General features: G+C 35.4%; 1 protein-coding gene across 1 annotated transcript in view; it reads right to left on the bottom strand.

Moving 5' to 3' along the window:
* C2H14orf39 (chromosome 2 C14orf39 homolog) overlaps positions 1-17,011 on the bottom strand; it is a 52,894-nt gene extending 35,883 nt beyond the window's left edge. The window contains exons 1-4 of the mRNA XM_060003428.1: positions 16,963-17,011; positions 16,809-16,865; positions 15,681-15,807; positions 11,866-11,955 (exon numbers count right to left, since the gene is read on the bottom strand). Of these exons, the coding sequence (XP_059859411.1) occupies positions 11,866-11,955; positions 15,681-15,807; positions 16,809-16,865; positions 16,963-17,011 (323 nt within the window). The remainder of the gene's footprint in view (positions 1-11,865; positions 11,956-15,680; positions 15,808-16,808; positions 16,866-16,962) is intronic.
* Positions 17,012-22,543: the final 5,532 nt, after the last annotated feature.

Genomic DNA, 22,543 nt, shown 5'->3' with positions numbered 1-22,543 from the left:
ATACAGAAATCTGTTGCACTTCCTTACACTAACAATGAAGTATCAGAAAGAGAAAGTAAAAAAGCAATCCTGTTTAAAATCACATTGCATCAAAAAAAAAAAAAAAAAAACTAGGAATAAACCTAACCAAGGAAGTGAAAGATTTATATGCTGAGAACTATAAAACACTGATGAAGGAAACTGAAGATGATTCAAAGAAATGAAAAGATATCCCATGGTCTTGGGTTGGAAGAATTAATATAGTGAAAATTGCCATACTACCCAAACAAATCTACAGATTTAATGCAATCCCTATCAAATTACCCATGACATTTTTCACAGAACTAGAACAAATAATTCTAAAATTTATATGGAACCACAAAAGACCCAGAATTGCCAAAGCAATCCTGAGGGAAAAGAACAAAGCTGGGGGCATAACCCTTCTAGACTTCAGGCAATATTACAAAGCTACAGTAATCAAAACAGGGTGGTACTGGCACAAAAACAGACATATAGAGATGGAACAGAATAGAGGACCCAGAAATAAACTCCCACACCTATGGCCAATTAATCTTCGACCAAGGAGGCAAGAATATACAATAGAGAAAAGACAGTCTCTTCAGCAAGTGGTGTTGGGAAAGCTGGACAGACTCATGTAAATCAATGAAGTCAGAACACTCCCTCATACCACACACAAAAATAAATTCAAAATGGCTTAAAGACTTAAATATAAAACATGACACCATAAAACTCCTAGAAGAGAACATAGGTAAAACATTCTCTGACATAAATCGTACCAATGTTTCCTTGGGTCAGTCTCTCAAGGCAAAATAAAAGCAAAAATAAACAAATGGGACCTAATCAAACTTAACAGCTTTCACACAGTAAAGGAAACCATAAACAAAACAAAAAGACAACCCACGGACTGGGAGAAGATATTTGCAAAGAATGCAGCTGACAGGGGCTTAATTTCCAAAACATACAAAGAGCTCATACAACTCAATATCAGAGAAACAAACAACCCAATCAAAAAATGGGCAGAAGACTAAATAGACATTTCTCGAAAGAAGACATACAGATGGCCAACAGACACATGAAAAGATGCTCAACACTGCTAATTATTAGAGAAATGCAAAGCAAAACTACAAGGAGGTATCACCTCACAGTCTACAAATAATAAATGCTGGATAGGGGATGGAGAAAAGGGTACCCTCCTACACTGTTGGTGGGAATGTAAATTAGTGCAGCCACTATGGAAAACAATATGGAGGTTCCTTAAAAAACTAAAAATGGAGTTACCACTACTGGGCGTATATCTGTAAAAGATGAAAACTCTAATTTGAAAAGATACATGCACTCCAATGATCATAGCAGCACTGTTTACAATAGGCAAGATATAGAAGCAATCTAAGTGTCCATCAACAGATGAATGGATAAAGAAGACGTGGCATATATATATAATAGAATATTACTCCGACATAAAAAACAATGAAATAATGCCTTTTGCGGCAATAGGGATGGACCTAGAGATTATCATGCTAAGTGAAGTAAGTCAGACAGAGAAAGACAAATACCATATGATATCACTTGTATGTGGAATCTAAAAAAAAAAATAGTACAAATGAATTTATTTACAAAACAGAAACAGACTCATAGACATAGAAAGCAAACTTATGGTTACCAAAGAGGGGGAGGAATAAATAAGAAGTATGGGATTAACAGATATGCACTACCATATATAAAACAGATAAACAACAAGGCTTTACTGTATAGCACAGAGAACTGTATTCAATATCTTATAATAACCTATAATGGAAAACAATCGGAAAATGTGTATATATATATATATAAATATATGTATTTATATATATAAAACTGATCACTTTGCTGTACACTGAAACTAACACAATATTGTAAATATTGTAAATCAACCATACTTCAATTTAAAAAAAGAAAATATATTCTTGGATCCTTTTTTTACCCAGTTATTAACAAATACATACTTTCAAAAAATAACATTCATAGAAAATTTTCTAAAAATATATAGTCCTTATATTCCTCAAAAGTTTATAAATTTTCTAAATCAAGCCATACTATATGGGGGAATTTCTTAAAAGATACTTCAATGATTATCTTGCCTTAGCAGATGAGAAAAGAAGTATTCATAAACTGCTTGTATAGTAAGAAGAAAAGGATAACAGCCTTCTACTGGTCAGCAGGTCTGAATCTTAAGAATGTTTTAATTTCTTAATATTACTAAACTCTGTCCCCTTATGCAAAATAAAGTAGTTTAGCCTAAAACAAGTTTCTTCCTATTCTTCTAAATGCATATTTGCTAATTAAGCCTTCACTTTTTGGGAAAATAGTCCAAAAGGAGGGAAATACCTATAAGAAAACTGAGTCTGGGACACCAGTTTCAGATGAGATTAGCACACCCCATCTACCCTGTTCAGACTGCATATTCACGGCAATTCTTCTAATATACTCCATACAAGAACCTTGCTAGCCCAAGCCATGATTCAAGAAGAGCCATTACTATCTCATCTCTTGCCAGCAATGCCAGTCTTCGTGAATGCCTGGGACAGGGATGGGAGATTAGGAGAAATAAGTAGCTGGTGCCTCTACTTCCTTCATTACCCATGATACCAACAAATGGACTCTTTTCCTCTTATAAATACATAGTATTGAGTCATCAAGTCAATCAACCTATGTGGCTGGTTTAAGAAAGAAAGAGATAGCTGTTTTCACTTCCATACCTCTGGCTAGCTAAGAGAAGTCATCCACAACAAACACTATCAGAGAGGTACTTATTGGACTGGTTTGCTTTAGCCCCTCATAGAATCATTTTAAATAATATTTTATAGCTATAGCTTGCACTGAGAGATGTTATAAAAAGCAGTAATACATATTGTGTTTATTTGAGGGAGGCCACTGAAGATACTGACTACCATATCGCACAATTTCCCCTTTATGAGAATCCAGGGAACAAATTTCTCTCAAGTCTGAGTACTAGGGAAAAAACCTCTGCTTATCCTAAGCAACTGAACTGTTTTTTTGTTTGTTTGTTTTTGCGGTACGTGGGCCTCTCACTGTTGTGGCCTCTCCCGCTGCGGAGCACAGGCTCCAGATGCGCAGGCTCAGTGGCCATGGCTCACAGGCCCAGCCGCTCCGTGGCATGTGGGATCTTCCCGGACCGGGGCACGAACCCGTGTCCCCTGCATCAGCAGGCGGACTCTCAACCACTGCGCCACCAGGGAAGCCCTGAACTGTTTTTTAAACGAATATTCTGAATTCCAAATTGATCACACTTCCACAATGCTTTGACTACTATTAGGAATTTCAAAGCCTAATTTTGCCTATATCTAACAAATGTGTAAGACCATATCGTATGAATTTCTATCCAGATCAAAGGCTTCATCTTCCTATATTACCCTAACTTCCCTATAGCCTCAATTTGTATGTCTAACTTTATTTTAACACTATGGTATTATTTATATAAATCATTTCAAATTCTTTTTGAATTGAAGTGGGGCCTATAAATAACAAAGTAAGTCTCCTTTGTTAATTCTACCCTCTGCCTATTTCTTGGATGATCATGTACTCCAGCTTTCTCTTCTTTTTGCTTTATACTTTCCCTGGGCAATCTCATCTATTTTTATGATTTCACATGCCAATGAAGTCCAAATCTATACCTCAGTCCCTACCTTAAGACACAGTTTTTAATATGAAATGTACTGCATTCTAGATTTTGTGTGGGTGTTTTTAATTAGAATATTAGAATAGGAGTGACATCGGCAAGATGGCAGAATAAAATGCCCCTTGCGCATATCACCCCCCTCAGCAATAAAAGTTTGCCATCAAACCATGGACAAAAGTGCCTTTGTGGAAGCTTTGGAATCCAGGTAGGAGACTGTGAAATCCTGGTGCAGTCCAAGACTGAGGAAAGCCATTTTGATAAAACGGACTCACATCTTGGTGGTTTAACTTGCTGACTGTGGTCCTGGCTACAGACCCAGAAAACATCTCTGTACCCCTGAGAACTCAGCTACAGGCCTATCTAGCATTGGGTCTGTAACCAGCCCCATAAACCAAGGGACCTGGGAGAAGTCACACCTACCTGTGTGTCAGGCAATAGGCATACAGACCCTGGTCCTGGCTGTGGTCTCAGAAGTAGCAGGTGAACCAGTTCCAGCCCTTCATGGCCACAGTCTGGGAATACCAGGAGATAAACCTGCCAAGCTCAGTGAGACTGTAGATTCTGAAAGGGCCCTGTAACTAGATTCCAACCTGTCCCAGCCACAGTCACTGAAGAATCCTACTGGCACACAGACCCAGCAGGAGACACTCCTGTCTATGCCCCTAAAGATCCTAAAGCACCCTACAGTTGGTTCCAGCCCTCTCACAGCACAGTTTTTCCACAGTACTGCGGGTCCAGGGTTCAAGCAAGAGACACTCCTGTCTGCACCCCATAGATCATGAAAGGACCCATACTTGATTCTAGATCTCAAGCAGTCTAGCACTAACAGAACTTCTGGCCCAGGGACCCAAAGAGATACTGCTATATGCTCCCCTGGAGATCTTGAAAGGGCCCTATACTTCGCTCCAGCCCCTCTAGCCACAATCAGGGAGCAGTCCAGCCCACGGAGGGAGCTGGTTGGAGACATGCCTATCTGTGCCTTGAGAACCAGGACTGTAGACCTCAGTTTTGTTTGCAAAATCTGAAACAGCCCTGAGACTCAGTTCTAGCCCCTCTCAGCCACAGTCCAGGGCCAGTCCTGACCACCCATGAATCCATTCAGTGACTAGGCATGAACTCTCCCAGGGACTTGCTGGGAGACAAACTTGTCTACACACTTGGTAATATGCCTGCTGACTAAGGACCCAACTGTGGAACCTGAATCAGACCTTTGTCCCAGTACTATTCGACTGAACAAAGTACTGGAGGAAGTCTCACCCACCCAGGGACCAGACAGGATCCATACCTGCCTGAGCCCCTGGTAACAAGCACACCAACCATGGATCCCACTACAAACTCAATGACAGCTTCAAAATCAGCTCCAACCCAGCACAACTGCAGTTCTATAGGTAACCCCATCAGCCCAGGAAACCAACAAGAGAAGGTCTTTACCTCCCAAAACCAGACTGTAAAGACTGGAAGAAGTGTTTGTTCGTTCAAGTGCACAGACACCAATGCAAGGCTAAGCATATCACAAAGAATTAGGCAAACATGACACCATCAAAAGAAAAGTAATAAATCTTCAGTAACTGACCCCAAAGAAATGGAGATCTACAGTTTGCCTTGAAAAGAATTCAAAGTAATCATCTTAAAGAAACTCAATAAAATACAAGAGAACACAGACAACTAAACGAAATCAGGAAAACAATGCATGTACAAAATGAGAAGTTTAATAAAGAAATAGAAACCATAAAATAGAACCAAACAGAAACTGTGGAGCTAAAGAACACAATAGCAGGACTGAAATATTCAACAGAGAGCATCAATAATAGACTTGATCATATAAAAGAAAGAATCGGCAAACTCAAAGACTATTCATTTGAAATTAGCTACTTAGAGGAACAAAAAGAAAAAGAATGAAAAACAGTGAAGAAAATCTACATAAATTATGGAACACTGCAAAGCAAACAAATATTTGCATCACGGAAGTCCCAGAAGGAGAAAAGAGAGACAGAAAGAGGCAGAAAACTTATTTAAAGAAATAATAGCTGATTACTCAGCTATAAAAAAGAACAAAATAATGCCATTTGCAGCAACATGGATGGACCTAGAGATTCTCATACTGAGTCAAGTAAGTCATACAGAGAAAGACAAATATCATATGATATCACTTATATGTGGAATCTTAAAAAAGGCTACAAATGAACTTATCTACAAAACAGAAATAGAGTTACAGATGTAGAAAATAAACTTATGTTACCAGAGGTTGGGGTAGGAGAGATAAAGTGGAAGATTGGAATTGACACATACACACTACTATATATAAAACAGATAACTAGGGCTTCCCTGGGGGCACAGTGGTTAAGAATCCACCTGCACGGGGACATGGGTTCGAGCCCTGGTCCGGGAAGATCTCACATGCCACAGAGCAACTAAGCCCATGCACCACAACTACTGAGAGCGCACTCTAGAGCCCACAAGCCACAACTGCTGAGCCCATGTGCCACAATTACTGAAGCCCACACGCCTAGAGTTTATGCTCCACAACAAGAGAAGCCACCACAATAAGAAGCCCGCACACCACAACGAAGAGTAGCCCCTGCTCGCTGCAACTAGAGAAAGCCTGTGCGCAGCAACGAAGACCCAACGCAGCCAAAGATAAACATATAAATAAATAAATTTATTTTTAAAAAAACAGATAACTAATAAGGACCTACTGTATAGTACAAGGAACTCTACTCAATACTCTGTAATGGCCTATATGGGAAAAGAATCTAAAAAAGAGTGGATATCTGTATTTGTATAACAGATTCACTTTGCTGTGTACCTGAAACTAACACAACATTGTCAATTGATTATACCCCAACAAGAATTTTTAAAAAAGAAAAGAAATAATAGCTGAAAACTTCCCAAATATTAGGAAAGAGATAGACATCTGGGTACAGGAAGCCCAAAAGACCCCAAGCAAGATCAACCCAAAGAAGATTACTCCAAGACACATTATAATCAAAATGTTAAAATGCAAAGACAAAAAGAATTTTGAAAGCATCAAGAGAAAAATAACTCATCACTAGGGAACCCCTGTAATGTCATCAGGAGATTTCTCTGCACAAACCTTCCAGGCCAGAAGAGAATGGGATCACATATTCAAAGTACTGAAAGAAAAAACTGCCAACCAAAAATACTACACCCAGCAAAACTGTCCTTTAGAAATGAAGGAAAAATAAGGACATTCCCAGACAGACAAAAGCTAAGAGAGTTCATTACCACTAAAGGAGTTCATTACTATTACCTTTTAGAAAATATTAAGGGGAGTTTTTCAAGCTGAAATAAAAGGATGCTAAGTAACAACATGAAAACATATAAAAGAATAAAACTTAATGGTAAAGGTGAATATATACTCAAATTCAGAATACCATAATACTGTAATGATAGTATGCAAATCACTTTAATCTCTAGTATGAAAGTTTAAAATATTATTAAAATTATAGCTACAATAATTTGTTAATGGATGCACAATATAAAGTATGACATCAATAGCATTAAATGTGGGGGGAGGAGAAGTAAAAGTGCAGTCTTTGTATGCAATTGAAGGTTACTTGTTATCAATAAGTCTGTTATATCTATAAGATGTTTTATGTAAGCGTCACGGTAACCACAGAGAAAAAATTTATAGTAGATACACAAAAAAGAAAGAGAAAGGAATTAAAGCATACCACTACAAAAAAAAAATCGCAAAGGAAGACAGCAAGAGAGGAAGAAAGGAACAAAGGGACTAAAAATACACTCAGAAAACGATTAATTAAATGGCAATAGTAAGTCCATACCTATCAATAATTACTTTAAATGTAAATAGACTAAATTCAAAAGACAAAGAGTGGCTGAGTGGATTAAAAAAAACAAGACCCAACAATATGCTGCCTGCAAGAAACTTACTTTAGCTTTAATGAAACACATGAGGTGAAAGTGAAGGGATAGAAAAAGATATTCCATACAAATGTAACCAAAGGAAATCAGAAGTGCTTATACTTATATCAGATAAGATAGACTTTCAGTCAAAATCAGTCACAAGAGACAAAGAAGGTCACTTCCCAAGGAATTAGAAAAAGAAGAACAATCTAACCATAAAGATAGCAGAAAGAAGGAAATAACAAAGGTTAGAGCAGAAATAAATGGACTAGAGACATGAAAGACAACAGGAAAACATCAATGAAACAAAAAGTTGCTTTTTTTTAAAAAAAAAAGATGCTTTTTTGAAAAGATAAACAAAATTTACAAACCTTTTGCTAGACTAGCCAAGGGAAAGAGAGAGGACTCAAAGTTATAAATGAAAGAGGAGATAATATACCTGACACCAAAGAAATACAAAAGCTCTTAAGAGGCTACTATTAACAATTATAGGACAACAAATTAGATAACCTAAAAGAAATGGATAAATTTCTAGAAACATACAACCTACCAAGATTGAATTATGAAAAAAATTTAAAAATCTGAACAGGTCAATTCCTAGTAAGGAGATAGAAGCAGTAATCAAAACCCTCCCAACAGAGAAAAGCCCAGGACCAGATGGTTTCACTGGTAAACTGTACCAAACATTTAAAGAAGAATTAACATCAATCCTTCTCAAACTCTTCCCAAAAAATGGAAGAGGAGAAAACACTCTCCAATTCATTTTATGAGGCCAGCATTACCCTGATAAAAAGCCAAATAAGGACACTACAAGAAAAGAAAACTAGAAGCCAATATTCCTGATGAATATGGATGAAAAAATTCTCAAAAAAAAATACTAGCAAACAAATTCAACAGCACTCTAAAAGAATCATACACGAATACGAAATGGGATTTATCCTGGGATGCAAGGATGGTTCAATATACACAAATAATTAAACATGAAATACCACATTAATAGAGTGAAGGATAAAAATTATATGATCTCAGTAGATGCAGAAAAAGTATTTGGCAAAATCAGACACCCTTTCATGATAAAAACTTTCAATAAATTGGGTATACCTCAACATAATAAAGGCTATATATGACAAGTCCATAACTAATATCATACTCAATGGTAAATAGCTAAAAGCTTTTCCTCCAAAATCAGAAACAAGACAAAGGTGCCATTCTCACCACTCTTATTCAATATAATACTGGAAGAGCTAGTTAAAGCAATTAGGCAAGAAAAAGAAATAAAAGGCATCCAAATAGGAAAGGAAAAAGTGAAATGGTCTGTTTGTAAATAGTATATCCTTATATCAATATATAGAAAATTCTAAGACTCCACCAAAAACCTATTAGAACTAATCAACAAATTCAATAAAGTTTCAGGATACAAAATCAACAGACAAAAATCAGTTGCACTTCTATACACAAACAACGAACTACCTGAAAAAAAAATAAAGAAAACAATCCCATTTACAGTAGCATCAAACACATTTAAAAACTTAGGAATAAATTTAACCAAGAAGGTGAAAGATTTGTACACTGAGAACTATAAGACACTATGAAAGAAACTGAAGAAGACATAAATATGGAAAGATATTCTGTGCTCACAGATCATAAGAATTAATACTGTTATAATATCCATACTACCCAAAGCTATCTAAAAATTCAATGCAATCTCATCAAAATTACAATGGCATTTTTCACAGAAATAGAAAAAAAATCCCAAAATTTGTATGGAACCACAAAAGGCCCCAAATAGTCAATTTCTGGAAATCTCAAAAAAAAACAAAGGTGGAAGCATCACACTTCCTCATTTCAAACTATGCTACAAAGATATAGTAATCAAAATAGCATCGGGCTTCCCTGGTGGCCCAGTGGTTGAGAGTCCGCCTGCCGATGCAGGGGACATGGGTTCGTGCCCCGGTCTGGGAAGATCACACATGCCGTGGAGCGGCTGGGCCCGTGAGCCATGGCCGCTGAGCCTGCGCATCCGGAGCCTGTGCTCCGCAGCGGGAGAGGCCACAACAGTGAGAGGCCGGCATACTGCCAAAACAAACAAACAAACAAACAAAAAAAGCATAGTATTGGCATAAAAACAGACAGATAAACCAATGGAACAGAATCAAGAGTCCAGAAATAAATCCATGCATATACAGTCAATCAATATTTGGAAAGGAAGCCAAAAATACTCAATGGGGAAAGGATAGTCTGCAATAAACAATGCTGGGAAAACTGGATAGCCACATGCAAAAGAATGGAACTGGACCCCTATCTTATACCACTCATAAAGATGAACTCAAAATGGATTAAAGACTTAAATTAAATGTAAGACCTGAAATCATAAAACTCCTAGGGAAAAAATCTCCTTGATGTTGGTTTTGACAATGATTTTTGGGGATATGATACCAAAAGGACAAGCAACGAAAGCAAAAATAAACAAGTGGGACTACATCAAACTATAAAAGCTTCTGCACAGCAAAAGAATCAATCAACAAAATGAAGAGGCAGACTATAGAATGGGAGAAAATGTTTGCAAACCATATATCCAATAAGGGGTTAATATCCAAAATACATAAGGAACTCACACAACTGAATAGCAAAAAGACTAATAATCCAAGTTAAAAATGGGCAAAGGGCTGAGAGACATTTTTCCAAAGAAGACAAATAGTCAACAGGTACATGAAAAGATGCTCAATACCACCAATTATCAGAGAAATGCAAATCAAAACCACAATGAGATAGTACCTCATATGTGTAGAATGGCTATTACCGAAAGACAAAAGATAGGTGTTGGCAAGGATGTAGAGAAAAGGGAACCCTTGTATACCGGTGGTGGGAATGTAAATTGATACAGCCACCATGGAAAACAGTATGGAGGCACCTCAAAAAATTAAAAATAGAAAAGCCATATGATCCAGTAATCCCACTTCTAGTTACAAATTCAAAGGAAATAAAATCACTATCCCAAAGAGATATCTGCACCATGTTCATTGAAGCATTATTCACAATGGCCAAGACATGGAAACAACCTAAGTGTCCACTGACAGATGAATAGATTTTTTGAATGTGATATATATAAAAATGGAATGTTATTTAGCCACTAAAAAAGAAGGAAATCCTGCCATTTGTGACAACACAGATGGACCTTGAGAGTGTTATGCTAACTGAATAAGTCAGACAAAGACAAATACTGTTATGATCTCACTTATATGTAAAATCTTTTAAAAAAGCTGAATTCATAGAAGCAGAGAGTATAATGGTGGTTTCCAGGGGCTGACGGGTAGAGGAAATGAAAAGATATTGGTCAGAGAGTACAAGCTTCCAGTTAAAAGCTGAATAAGTTCTGGGGATCTAATATAACGCATGGTGAATATAATAATACTGTATTATATACTTGAAAGTTGTTAAAAGAGTAAATCTTAAATATTCTCACTACAAAAAATATAATAGAGTGATAGATGTGTTACCTAACCTTATTGTGGTAATCATGTCACAATACACACATGTATTAAATCATGTTTTACACCTCAGACTTACTGCTATGTGTCAATTATACCTCAATAAAGCTAGGGGGAAAGTAGTAAGATAAATAAATAAAAATTAAATCAACACTGCTCTTGTCCAATTATGTTAAAAATAAAAACATTTCAATTTTTTAAATTAAGCGAAATTATAATGCTATATAATGTGTTCAAAGTTCCTCACCTTGTTTCATTATATTCATTAATTACATTTACTCCCCCAAACCAGGTGATTTAACACATAATAAAATAAGCCCACACAAATATTATTGGGTTGGCCAAAAAGTTCATTCGGATTTCTCCGTAACATCTTAATTTTTGGCCAACCCAATAGTATTTCTCTGTCAGAATATAACACCCCACTAAATCAGCACTCCGAAAAACAAGTTCAATATAAATATACCCTTCAAAAGTCAACACTCCAAATTTTTCATAAGCTAATTATACAGCTAACTACTCCCCCAGATGTTTGACTATAGCAATTCAGTCATAAAAAATATTAATTGAAGCACTCTGCCTTATAACTGCTACTGATAAATAGTTTCTAAGGATATATTTAAATATATCAAAGGTTGGGTAGAGCTTTATAACAAATAGGTAGGCCAACAGTGACAACCAGAGTCCAAAACACTGAATTTGCTTTAAAAATAAATAAACTAAAAAAATTTTTCAATTAATATTTTTGCAAAGAATATTTTATTAATACTAAGTTATAGAATTGATAAGCTTAAATTAATATATGTACTGTACCTGTCTTTTTCAACAGTTTCTTGATAAATAGTAAACTGGTCCTTCATATAGTCTTCATGTTTATGAAATATATCACATGTTGGCCTCCAGCTATGGAAAAAAAATACTGTAATTAGCATCTCAGAATGATAAACTAATTTAAGAAATAATAAAAATGAATGTAACCATTTAAAGATAAACAAATCTTTCCTTTCCTGGAAAAAACAAGCTTACATCAAGAAAAACATTCCCATCTCCGATCACCACCACTATGACCATTCATGCAATCATACATATGCTCAAATATCAATATCGATTAATTTTTACATAAAGCTTGTTTTGGAACCATGACTAGGGAAGGAACAAATGTGACATGGATGGACTGTGTATTACTATGGTATTTCTGGAATATACTCTGCAACGCTCCAACATCAGGCTTTGTTCCTCATCATACTTCTAAGATCTTAGCTAAGAAATTCTTTTGGAGTAAACATTTAAAGAGCTAGGATAAGGGATAAAGAGAGGCTTTTTTCTCCTTTGAAATTTAGAAAGTCAGGTTTTATACCCTCCTGAACTTGAAAGAAAGAAACTAGACCATAATGAATTATAAAATCAGATAGTAAGAATAAAATGAATATTCAACTTATACATTTGTTTTCTTACATGACTCAAAAAATGTTGCCAGTGTGAAAAATCTAAAATTAAGTATACACCATGGCAGCTTACATTCTAAGTATTGTTCAAATATTTCCTCTAGCTCTTTTTTCTAATCTTTTTTATTTTTTCAGATTCAAAAAGTATGCATACCCATTTTGGAAGAACAGAAAAGTATACATAAGAAAATAATTATCATCTATATTCTCAACACTGAATAATAACTACTAATATTGATATTATTTTAATAAATTATTTCCAGATTTTACCAGAAGTATATAGTTTAACATCTTTGAGATCATATTCACATATACAACATATCATCCTTTATCACTTACTTTTAAACTATCAATATATACATTTTCTTTGTCACTAAGAATTCATTGTAAAAGTTTTAATAAATACAACATATTACACAATTTATCTAACCATTCCAATATTGTTGGCCATTTTGGTTAGTCTAAGTTTCTCTTAAAAACTTGTACTTAAACACTTGTCTGAGTTTGCAACCATTTCCTTAGGCAATATTCCCCAAAATAGAATTATAAGGTCAAAGGTTATATATACACACATTCTGAATATTTTTTAAATTCCATAAGAAATACATGTTCACTAAAAAGATATTCACTGTAACCATTTTGATGTACATATTTCTAAACTTTTTAAATTACACATAAATACACAATTACTAAATTGAGTTTATTCTATGAATGTTGTTTTAATGTTTTGTTCAATTTGTAATATACTGTTAACACCTTTCCATGTCAATATTCACTTATATCATAAACTAATGGGCTGCCTACTGTTCATTCATATGGATATACCAAAATTCATCTGAACAATCACCTAATGTTGAACATTTGAGTTGCTTGCAATGTTTTCCTATCGTAAAAAAGTTGAAATAAATACCTTGTTGTACATCTTTGAGAAAATGCCTAATTATTTCCTTATGAAAAATTATCAGAAATGGAACTGTTTAATCAAAAGTCATGCTTATTTTTAAAGCCTTTGAAGTATACTTATATGTCATCCAAAAGGTATATACCAGTGTACATTCCTACAGTGTATGAGAGGGGTGATTTTCTTATTTCCTGGCCAACATTGGGTATTATCCTTCTTTAAATTTCTGCAAAACTTAAAGGCAAAAGAATATATAGTATTTTATTATTGCTTTAATTTGGATGTCTTTGATTATTAGTAAGATTGAGCATTTGTTCACATTTATTAGACATACATTTCTTCATTTTGGTATTTACCTGTTTACCTTCTTTGCTTATTTTTCTAATGGGACTTTGGCTCTTTCTTATTAATTTCTACAAGCACTTTATATTTTAAAAATTAACCCTTCTTTAACATTTTCCTACCTTATCCTTTTGCTTTTTGTATCATTTTGAGGTGTTTTTCTTTTTAATTTGCATGTGTCATATTTATCCATTGTTTCCTATGTGGTTTCTACCTTTGATGACATACTTAGGAAGGTCTTCCTCTCTCAAAGATTATAGTCACCTATATTTTCTTCTAATACTTTCATGAATTCATATTTCACATTTAAACCTCTTAACCAGCATGCTGAAATCATGAACTAGAGGTATTCATGCATTAAAATCAACAGATCCTAAAATCAACAGATCCTACTAACTGCCCTCAGAACCCAGCAGAGAATAATCTTGTTTAAAGTAAAGTACATCTTGGACACAGTAGGTTCTGCGGGGAAACTACCAGTACTTTTCCAGCACCCTTTGCAGCTACTTGAGGGAAACCACTGGTAAAACTTAACTACCATAAACCTAAATCAAACTAAAAGAAAAAGTTCAACAATACGTAGTTTTTTCGTTGATCAGATTGCCAAAAAATTTAAACATTGATAATTTCAGTGTTAGCAAGGGTGTGAGGAATAGAAACTCTCATATATTGTTGGTGAAAGTATAAATTAGTATAATTATTTTGGGAGAGCAGTTTGGCATTACTTATCAAATATTTAAACATGCATACTCTTCAACCTGGCAATTTCACTTCCAGGAGGTCATTCTATAGCAACTGGTCTAGAAATATGGAAGGATACCTGTACATCTTGTTTATAATAGGAAATAACTGGAAATAACCTAAATGTCTATTAATAGGAGAATGGTTAAATAACTTAGGATACATCAATACTATAAAATACTATGGAGCTGTTAAAAAAAAAAGAATGAAATCCATACATAATCATTACATGTATAGTACCATTTACATTACATATTGTTAAATTTAAAAAACAAGTTGAAAAATAAGTATGGTATGATCGCATTTTTTAAAGAAGGAAGGCAAATATACAGGTAGATGTATATATAAACATATGTAATAGTGATGTTGAATATATATTTTAAAAGGTCTGGAAGGGTACTCACTGTTAAGAGTGATCACCTGTAAGGAAGAGGACAGGGTGGGGATGGGGACTACAGGCAGGGAAAACCTTTTTACTCCATACATTTGTATAGTCTTTGAATTTTTATACTAGGCATGTGTTACTTTCATAAAATTTTAAAACCAATATAAAAAAAGTAATGAGGGAAAACCAAAAAGTTTATGAAATTTTTAAATAACAAAATATTTTAAAACAAATATGATTCTTAATATAGTACTTATTACAAAGACAGTGATCAACATAAAATTAAATACAGAAAACTAAACATTTTATTTTTTAAGTACCTGTCCATACAATTAAGTTCCATTAACAAGTCTTTGTTTCAAGATGTTTGTCTTATAATAGATGTAACTACTAGAATCCAGAACCTGAAGCTATATTGAAAGAATTCTTAACTTACTAAATAGTTTTATTTTGAAAAGCTACTAATTTTAGGCTAGGTTCCCTTAGACAAAAATAACATCTTGAAAATTCGAAGATGGAAATTATTTCAAATTTATTTATCTAATCGGAATTTTCTATACTGAGCCTAGATTATTCAACATACTGTATTTAGACTAACTGGATCTGAATTAGATCTTACAGCTCTTCTATTTTTCTTTTGAAACTTCTGTGATCCCTTTTACAGTGGCATGTAACAAGGAAATTTAAGACTTGCTTCATCATTTTCCTAATATAAAATACTACTTTAAAGCAACAGTGTCTTCAACTATAAACTCAAAAACCTCGAATAAGAGAATCTAATGACAACTATTGAAAATTTCTTTAAAATACTCACTTACTACAGTTGTCTTCGATCTCCTTACTATGCTTACAGTAATGACCGATTTCCTCATCTGTTGTATTTATAGTTTCATGTATCTTACAAATGGTCGCTTTGTTTTCTTTAATATCTTCAAAGCATTCTGGAAATCATAAATTCAAAATAAATACAGTAGAAAAAAAGGTATGGCAACTGACCTAGAAAAGGAGAACCAGAGAATGGAGAGGAAGTGAAGCTTGAGATGGGAAGGGCCCTATGCTAAAAAGCACAGGACCAGAGTCAGGCTTGCTCCTAGACCCAGAAGCTAAGAATTTGTGTTTTAGATTGAAGAGAAATAAACGTCCCCTGTCCCACATCTTTAATGTAAGAGGGCTGGATTAAGTAATATCTAAGATCAATGGCATCTTATGATGCTATGAGTTCATGTAAACATTTACTCATATGATACTAACATAAGAGTTTTGTTTTTGACAAATGTGTAATTTCTATTCATCAGTTCCATGTCATTATTTAATGCACCTTCAACTCACTTATTTCTTTGTTATAGTGAGTAAACACAAGCTAAAAATAAAATGTAATTTCTTAAAAAGATTAAAATAAATTCTTAATATCCAATATCCTTTTTTGCTGCAGAAAAGATAACCAAATTCTATAATACCTTTCAGAACTATTAAGAAATTATTGAGTGTAGTTTCTTTTGATAGTTTTTATGTAGGATCTTAAAATACTATATTTATGTAATCTGCTTTGTCATTCCACTCATAATATTAATTTTCATAATTAGCATTCCTGAAAATGTGGCTTCCATTAATCCTGGCCACTGACTTTTGATGATTTCTAAAAATATTTTAAAATTTTCACCCTAATGTTTAAAATGACCTGTGTTACTTGAGAAAAATAATATTTTCAATTGTATTTCATTAAGGGTGATATCTACTTAAAACAAAATTCTTAAACACAAAATAATTAAACACTGAATACAGAAAATTATTGAAAAAATAGGGTAAATAGCTCATTATTAGTCACTAGATAGAACCAGGGGAAAAGTTCTAATGCCAACTATAAATTACCCTAAACAAGGCAACAGCATAATACCTTACATTCCATAAAAAAAAAAAATCTTTGTCATGCAAAACTACTTACTATTAATTCGTTGAATCATATCTTCTTTAGTACTTATATCTTGTTCATACTGGAAAACTAAAATAAATTACTCTTTTGTGACTTCATTTTATTGTTAAAATGTCCAATGATAATACAAATAGTTATCTACTTTTTACTTCCATTTTATACCTACCAAATTCTAGCAAAAGTCTGTCCAAACTGACAAATAGGCTGTCATTCATCTTGGATACTTTGCTAAAAAAAAATAATAATAAGGAAGGGTTTTCTAAAAACAACCTTTTGACATAGCATTATTACATAAAAATGTGGGTGGGGCACGAAGTGGGGAGGGAAGAGATACCTTCATCCCGGTACTGGGCAGAGCTCTAGCAGGTATTTAATAAATGAGTGTCGTTATATATATTAAAATAAATGTATACAGTTATCTATAATAAAATAAATTGAATGTCGTTGCATGACTGAAACTTCATAATTGTTTATACATGGTCGTGCCATAAGTTATTGGATATTCTGGAGTCCACGGACATCCAGATTTCTTAAAAGGATATGCCTTTAAAATAAATATCTCTGAATATGTCCTTTCTCGGCGTGCGTACTACTACACGCTGAAAAACTCTTAGAGAAAGTCAGTCACCAACAGCGAAGTAAAACCTACAGGAACCGTGCAATTTGACACTTGCGAATTTACCACCGAGAATCCAAAAGCGGAGGTATTCACTGGACTACCAAGACGCATTAAAAAAAAAAAAAAAAATACGCGTATGACGGGGTTTGGATCACTCGCTACCCGCAGAGTCGAGGAGCTACTCTTCCCGCGCGTTTTGAAGCGAGGAGTTCGCTCGCCGACTACCTTCACAGCCTACTCGCTTCTCCTCACCCGAGTCCGCCCCCGAAACTCCGGCCACACGGCGGCCCCCGAAGCCTCGGGCGGCAGTGTGGCCAAGGGCGAGGCCACGCGCTGGGAAGCCCCCAGAACGCGACCTCCGGTCGTACATCCGGGACAGGGCCCGCCAACCCCCCAAACCCCTCAGGGCCGCCTGCCTAAGGAATAACCGCCACACGCAGTTCTTTCCCACCCACCTCAGCCGCCCCTCTGGGACCCGAACGCCCACCCTTCCTTCCCGGATCCCAGACTCTAGTCAGGGTCGCGAGCGCCGAGGACACTACAGCAGGTCGCGACACAGAACGACCCAAGCCCAACCTTGACCCCGCTCGGCCCCGCTCGGGCCCAACCAGCGCGACAAAGCCCACGGCCGGAGCTGCAGATCACGCTGAAGAGAAAGACGCAACTCCACGCGAGATCTGTGCGGCGGCGCCCCCTCCTCCCTCCCGCGGCGAAGCGAGAACCCAGCATCCCACCGCCCCAGAAGGGTGTGCTGGGGTCAGAAGCCCTAAAACCAGGCTAGGGAACCTGTCAGGGGCTGGTTCTTTTTTTTTTTTTTAAGGCTATCGATTCCGCTTGTGAAATAACAGTTTAAAATATATTGTGGAGAACAGCACTAAAATTTATATTAACTTTTAACATGAAAACAAAAACCACTCCAATCGTCAAAATTCAATTTCGCATTCAGCATTCAAAACTTCTTGAAAAGCAAGTATAAGAATTCAAATACGTTTTCTTTCAACAAAATGTTTTGAGAGTGACTCATTTATTTAGTTTGAAATGAAATGCACATTAATATTTTCTGTCCAAAATGCTGTCTTTGGGTAATTTATGCTTAGACTTTGCATATACAAGGTGAAATAAAGAGTTCACTTTATTTATAATTTATAAATTATTTATGGTTTATAACTTGTTCACAATAATTAAACAAATAGTCCCCCAAACTGCCTTCATTATTGGTGTATTTCTGGTGAAAATATTCTTAATACTAAATGATGTAAATAGTTGCCTCAATTCCCAACAACCTGTTTCACAGATTATTAAAATGAAAAAGATACTTTCAGAGATTTGTTTGCTTAAGTACTTCAGATCATATATGCATAACCAATTTTATTATAATGTGATGTAATGCTGCTCATTAGTATTAATGATAGTCATCAAGGCTAATTTGATGATAAGAGATTTAGAAGCTTTATTCTTATACTTGTTTATATTTATTAGCTATCCCTTTTTAGGAAGGTATGAGAGAATGGATATGAAGTCTCAGTTATCATTAGTCTTGCTAGCACTGCTTTGCTATGACTGTCAAGAAAATGTGACAGGTCAAAAGAGCTGATCCACTTCAACTTAATAGTAGATTCTTTTATGTAAAATTGTGGAAACCGAGAAACACCACCTTACTGAGACCTGAAAATCAATTTATTTGCATTTACATTCACATTTATGCATATCCTAATTACTCTCATAAAAATATACCTGAGTTCTACCAACTCCACTACCCCTTATTCCATTGTGAAAATTCCTTCTGGAAAAGCAATGAAGATGAAGATGTTCCATCTACTGGAGAGTTTTAAATAATAAATTTTATTCTCTCGTCTAAATCCCCTCAATGATATATAATGTTCTGTTTGAAAAATTGTAGAATGTTGACTCAGGTAAGCATTTATCCTAACAACTCATTAAAATCTCTCCCTACCTATTTTTAGCAACTTCCCCTCTTGCTCCACACATGTAAATCAGAATCTAAAGAAATTCTTAGTTTAAAACTGCTGCCCATTCTAATTGCACTGTATCACTGTTACATTTACCACTAAATTTATCAATAGAAAGCACGTCTCCTACCTACAATTCCTTTCCACTCCTTTCTTCATTGACTTTTTCAACTCAACCACTGTACCCCATCACATTTAACTGCTTTCTCAGATAATCAATAAAATACTTTTATTCCAAATATAATGGTCTTTTCTCAGTCTTATCCTTCCCTCTTTTTTTCCTAACTCTCTTCCATACTTGGTCCCATTAAAATTCTCTGCAACCCTAACCCTGGCTTCCAAGACACTACTTTCTTAAAGTTCTCCCACTTCTCTTACCTGCCCTTCTGATTTTGGCTTCTACTTCTTTCCCTCTCACCATCACTACACAACTATAGACTCTTATCTAAGCTTTTTCTTTAACTATACTCCTTTCTATACATTCTTTGGATTATTCATTCAAAATGTGCTTAAAACTCCCAAATCTATATTCCCAGTTGTATTCTATTATCTGAGAGTTATCCAATATTTACATTTACATGCCTTTCCATCAATCTGGGTTCAATCTGATCCAAATCCAAAGTCATCTCTTCCTCTCCCTCTGACATACCTGTCTCAGTGGCAGAGTAATTTTCCACAAAATCAATACATGAAGAGTTGGTATCTTACATGACTCATTACTCCCTCTTATAAATAATTATTCACAAAATCCTGTTGATTTTTTTCTTTAATATATCCCTTGTATACATCCAATCAACTCTGTAAATAGTCTTTGTAGTTAGATATGGATTCAACTTCTGGTTCTGTTATTTGTTAAGTCAAAACTTTGGGCAAGTTTCTAACCTAAACTTCAGGTTTCCTCAAATGTAAAGTGAGAATTAATAATTCTACATCTTGGCTTCTAAGACACAGTATTTACTTGATTTTTCTTCTATCTCTAATAATTTTTCTATCTCCTCTTTCAGATTCATCCTCTTCTACTCAATCATTAACTGTCATAAATTTCATAGGCTCAGTCCTAGCCCTTTTCTCTCGTTCTGTTCTCTATGTTTAAGTAATCTCATCACTGTCTATAGCTTACCGCTATACATATGACTCACAAATGTGTATCTCTAGCACAGACCTCTAGTATCAATTCAAGTCCTTAGTGGCAAATAACAGAAGTTGATTCTGGCTGATTTAAGCTAATATCAAATTTGTTAAAGAGGATATTGTGTAACACACAATTCCCAGAATAGCTTGAGATCCAAGCTCTAGCAAGGAAGCAGCAGAGCAAGGATCAGTGCCCAAACTCATACTACAGAACTGGTGGTCAAGATACCCAATCACAACCAAGAGCTACAGGCTGCAGCTCACACCACTACTACCGGCACAAGATGCTTCAGTACCACAACCGCCCTAAAAACTTGATCTTATTTCAACTGCCTCCACTGCCAGAGGGGGTTCTTCCTAGGGCATACTTCTTTGTGTCATTTATTCCCAATCCAAAATTTTGGATGGATACATTTGATTAGAGAAGCCTAGGCCCATACTCCACTTCTTTGTCCTTTCAGACTGTTAAGGTATGAACTCCAAACATAGGAAGTGGATTTAAATGCTGGGAAGTCAAAAATAATAGGGACTTTCCATGATGTTTAACCTCTGAATTCTAAACCCACATATCTAACTGCCTACATGATAAGTCAAAACACAACTCGTGTGTTCCCCCCACTAATCCTGGACCTTTTTTATCATCTCTCTTTTCATGAATGTGATCAGTATCCAGCTGTACATACCAGAAACCTAGGCATCATCCTTGACAGCCTTCCTCTCCTATCATCCCCCATATCTAATCCATCACAAATCGTACCAAATTTACCTTTTAAATATCTTTCAAATCCACCCATTTCTCTCCATCTCAATTGCCACCATCTTAGGCCAAGTTACCACCAGTCTCTCATTTAGATTATTGTAATAGCTTCCAAAATGGTTTTAATGCATATCTACTCTGGCCCTCTTGTCCATTAATCATCCATCCTTCAACAGAGCAATTCTTAATTGCAAATTTTATACTCTCTCTGACTCTCTCTCTGTCTCTGTCTCTCTCCTTCTTTCTCTCTCTCTCTCACATACACACACACACACACATACACACACAACTTAAGACACATCAATGGCTTCCTATTCTTCTAAGAATAGGGGACAAAATTCTTATCATGGCTTACGAGGCCATTTATGATCCTGTCCCCATCTATCTCTGCTTCTTCATATTATACCAACTTTATCTTCCTCCTGAAATCCAGCATTAACATGCTTCTTTCCATCACAGGGACAATGCACTTGCTGGCTCCTCAGGCTGGAATGCTCTATCCTTCCTCATTTAATAACCTCCTACTCATTTTTCAAATCTCAACTAAAGTATCACAGCCTCAGCAATGCCCATTATCAACTCTCAAAGTTCTTGTACTTATCCTTCATAGCCTTTCACATGGTTATAATTTAAAGTATTTGTGCAGGTATTGTATAAATATCTATATCATCTACCATACTGTAGGCTCCATGAAAACAGGCCCCCCTTTTTACCCTCCCCCAACACATACAAATATCTTGGCAGCCACAAGAATAGGTTACAGCAGTGTTTTGTTATAATGGCTATAGTCCTAATTCAATTCACAAGCAATTCCAAGGGAATAAATGCCACTTCATTCTAAGAACAGTCCTTATAGGGAAAATAGTCATAAAATAGGAAGTGAAGAAATGTGAATCTGCTAACACAAATTTATTTACATGAATAGAAATCAGGTCGGTGGGAAAAACAACAGGATTAAAGTGTGCCAGGATTTTCAAATATGTATGATTAAATTTACATTTTAATATTAAAACAAAAACCTCTCCTTTGTTTTCTCAGTTGATCCCCTGTGTTGAAATTAGTTGACTTTCCCGGTCAAATTAGGTCTATACCTTCATCACCTCCTTGAATTACCAAGTCAATAAAATATAGGTAGTTGTCTGACAACTCTGCTGACCTTTCTTGACAGTAATTCTAACACTAGTAGGTTTCCAAGTGTGTGCAAACCATATTAGGCAAATAAAAAAAAAAACACCCGTTTTTGTTCTTGTAGATGCCATTTAATATTAAT

The sequence above is a fragment of the Delphinus delphis genome, chromosome 2 (assembly GCF_949987515.2).
Source record: "Delphinus delphis chromosome 2, mDelDel1.2, whole genome shotgun sequence".
NCBI lineage: Eukaryota > Metazoa > Chordata > Mammalia > Artiodactyla > Delphinidae > Delphinus > Delphinus delphis.
This window is presented reverse-complemented; position numbering and strand designations above follow the sequence as displayed.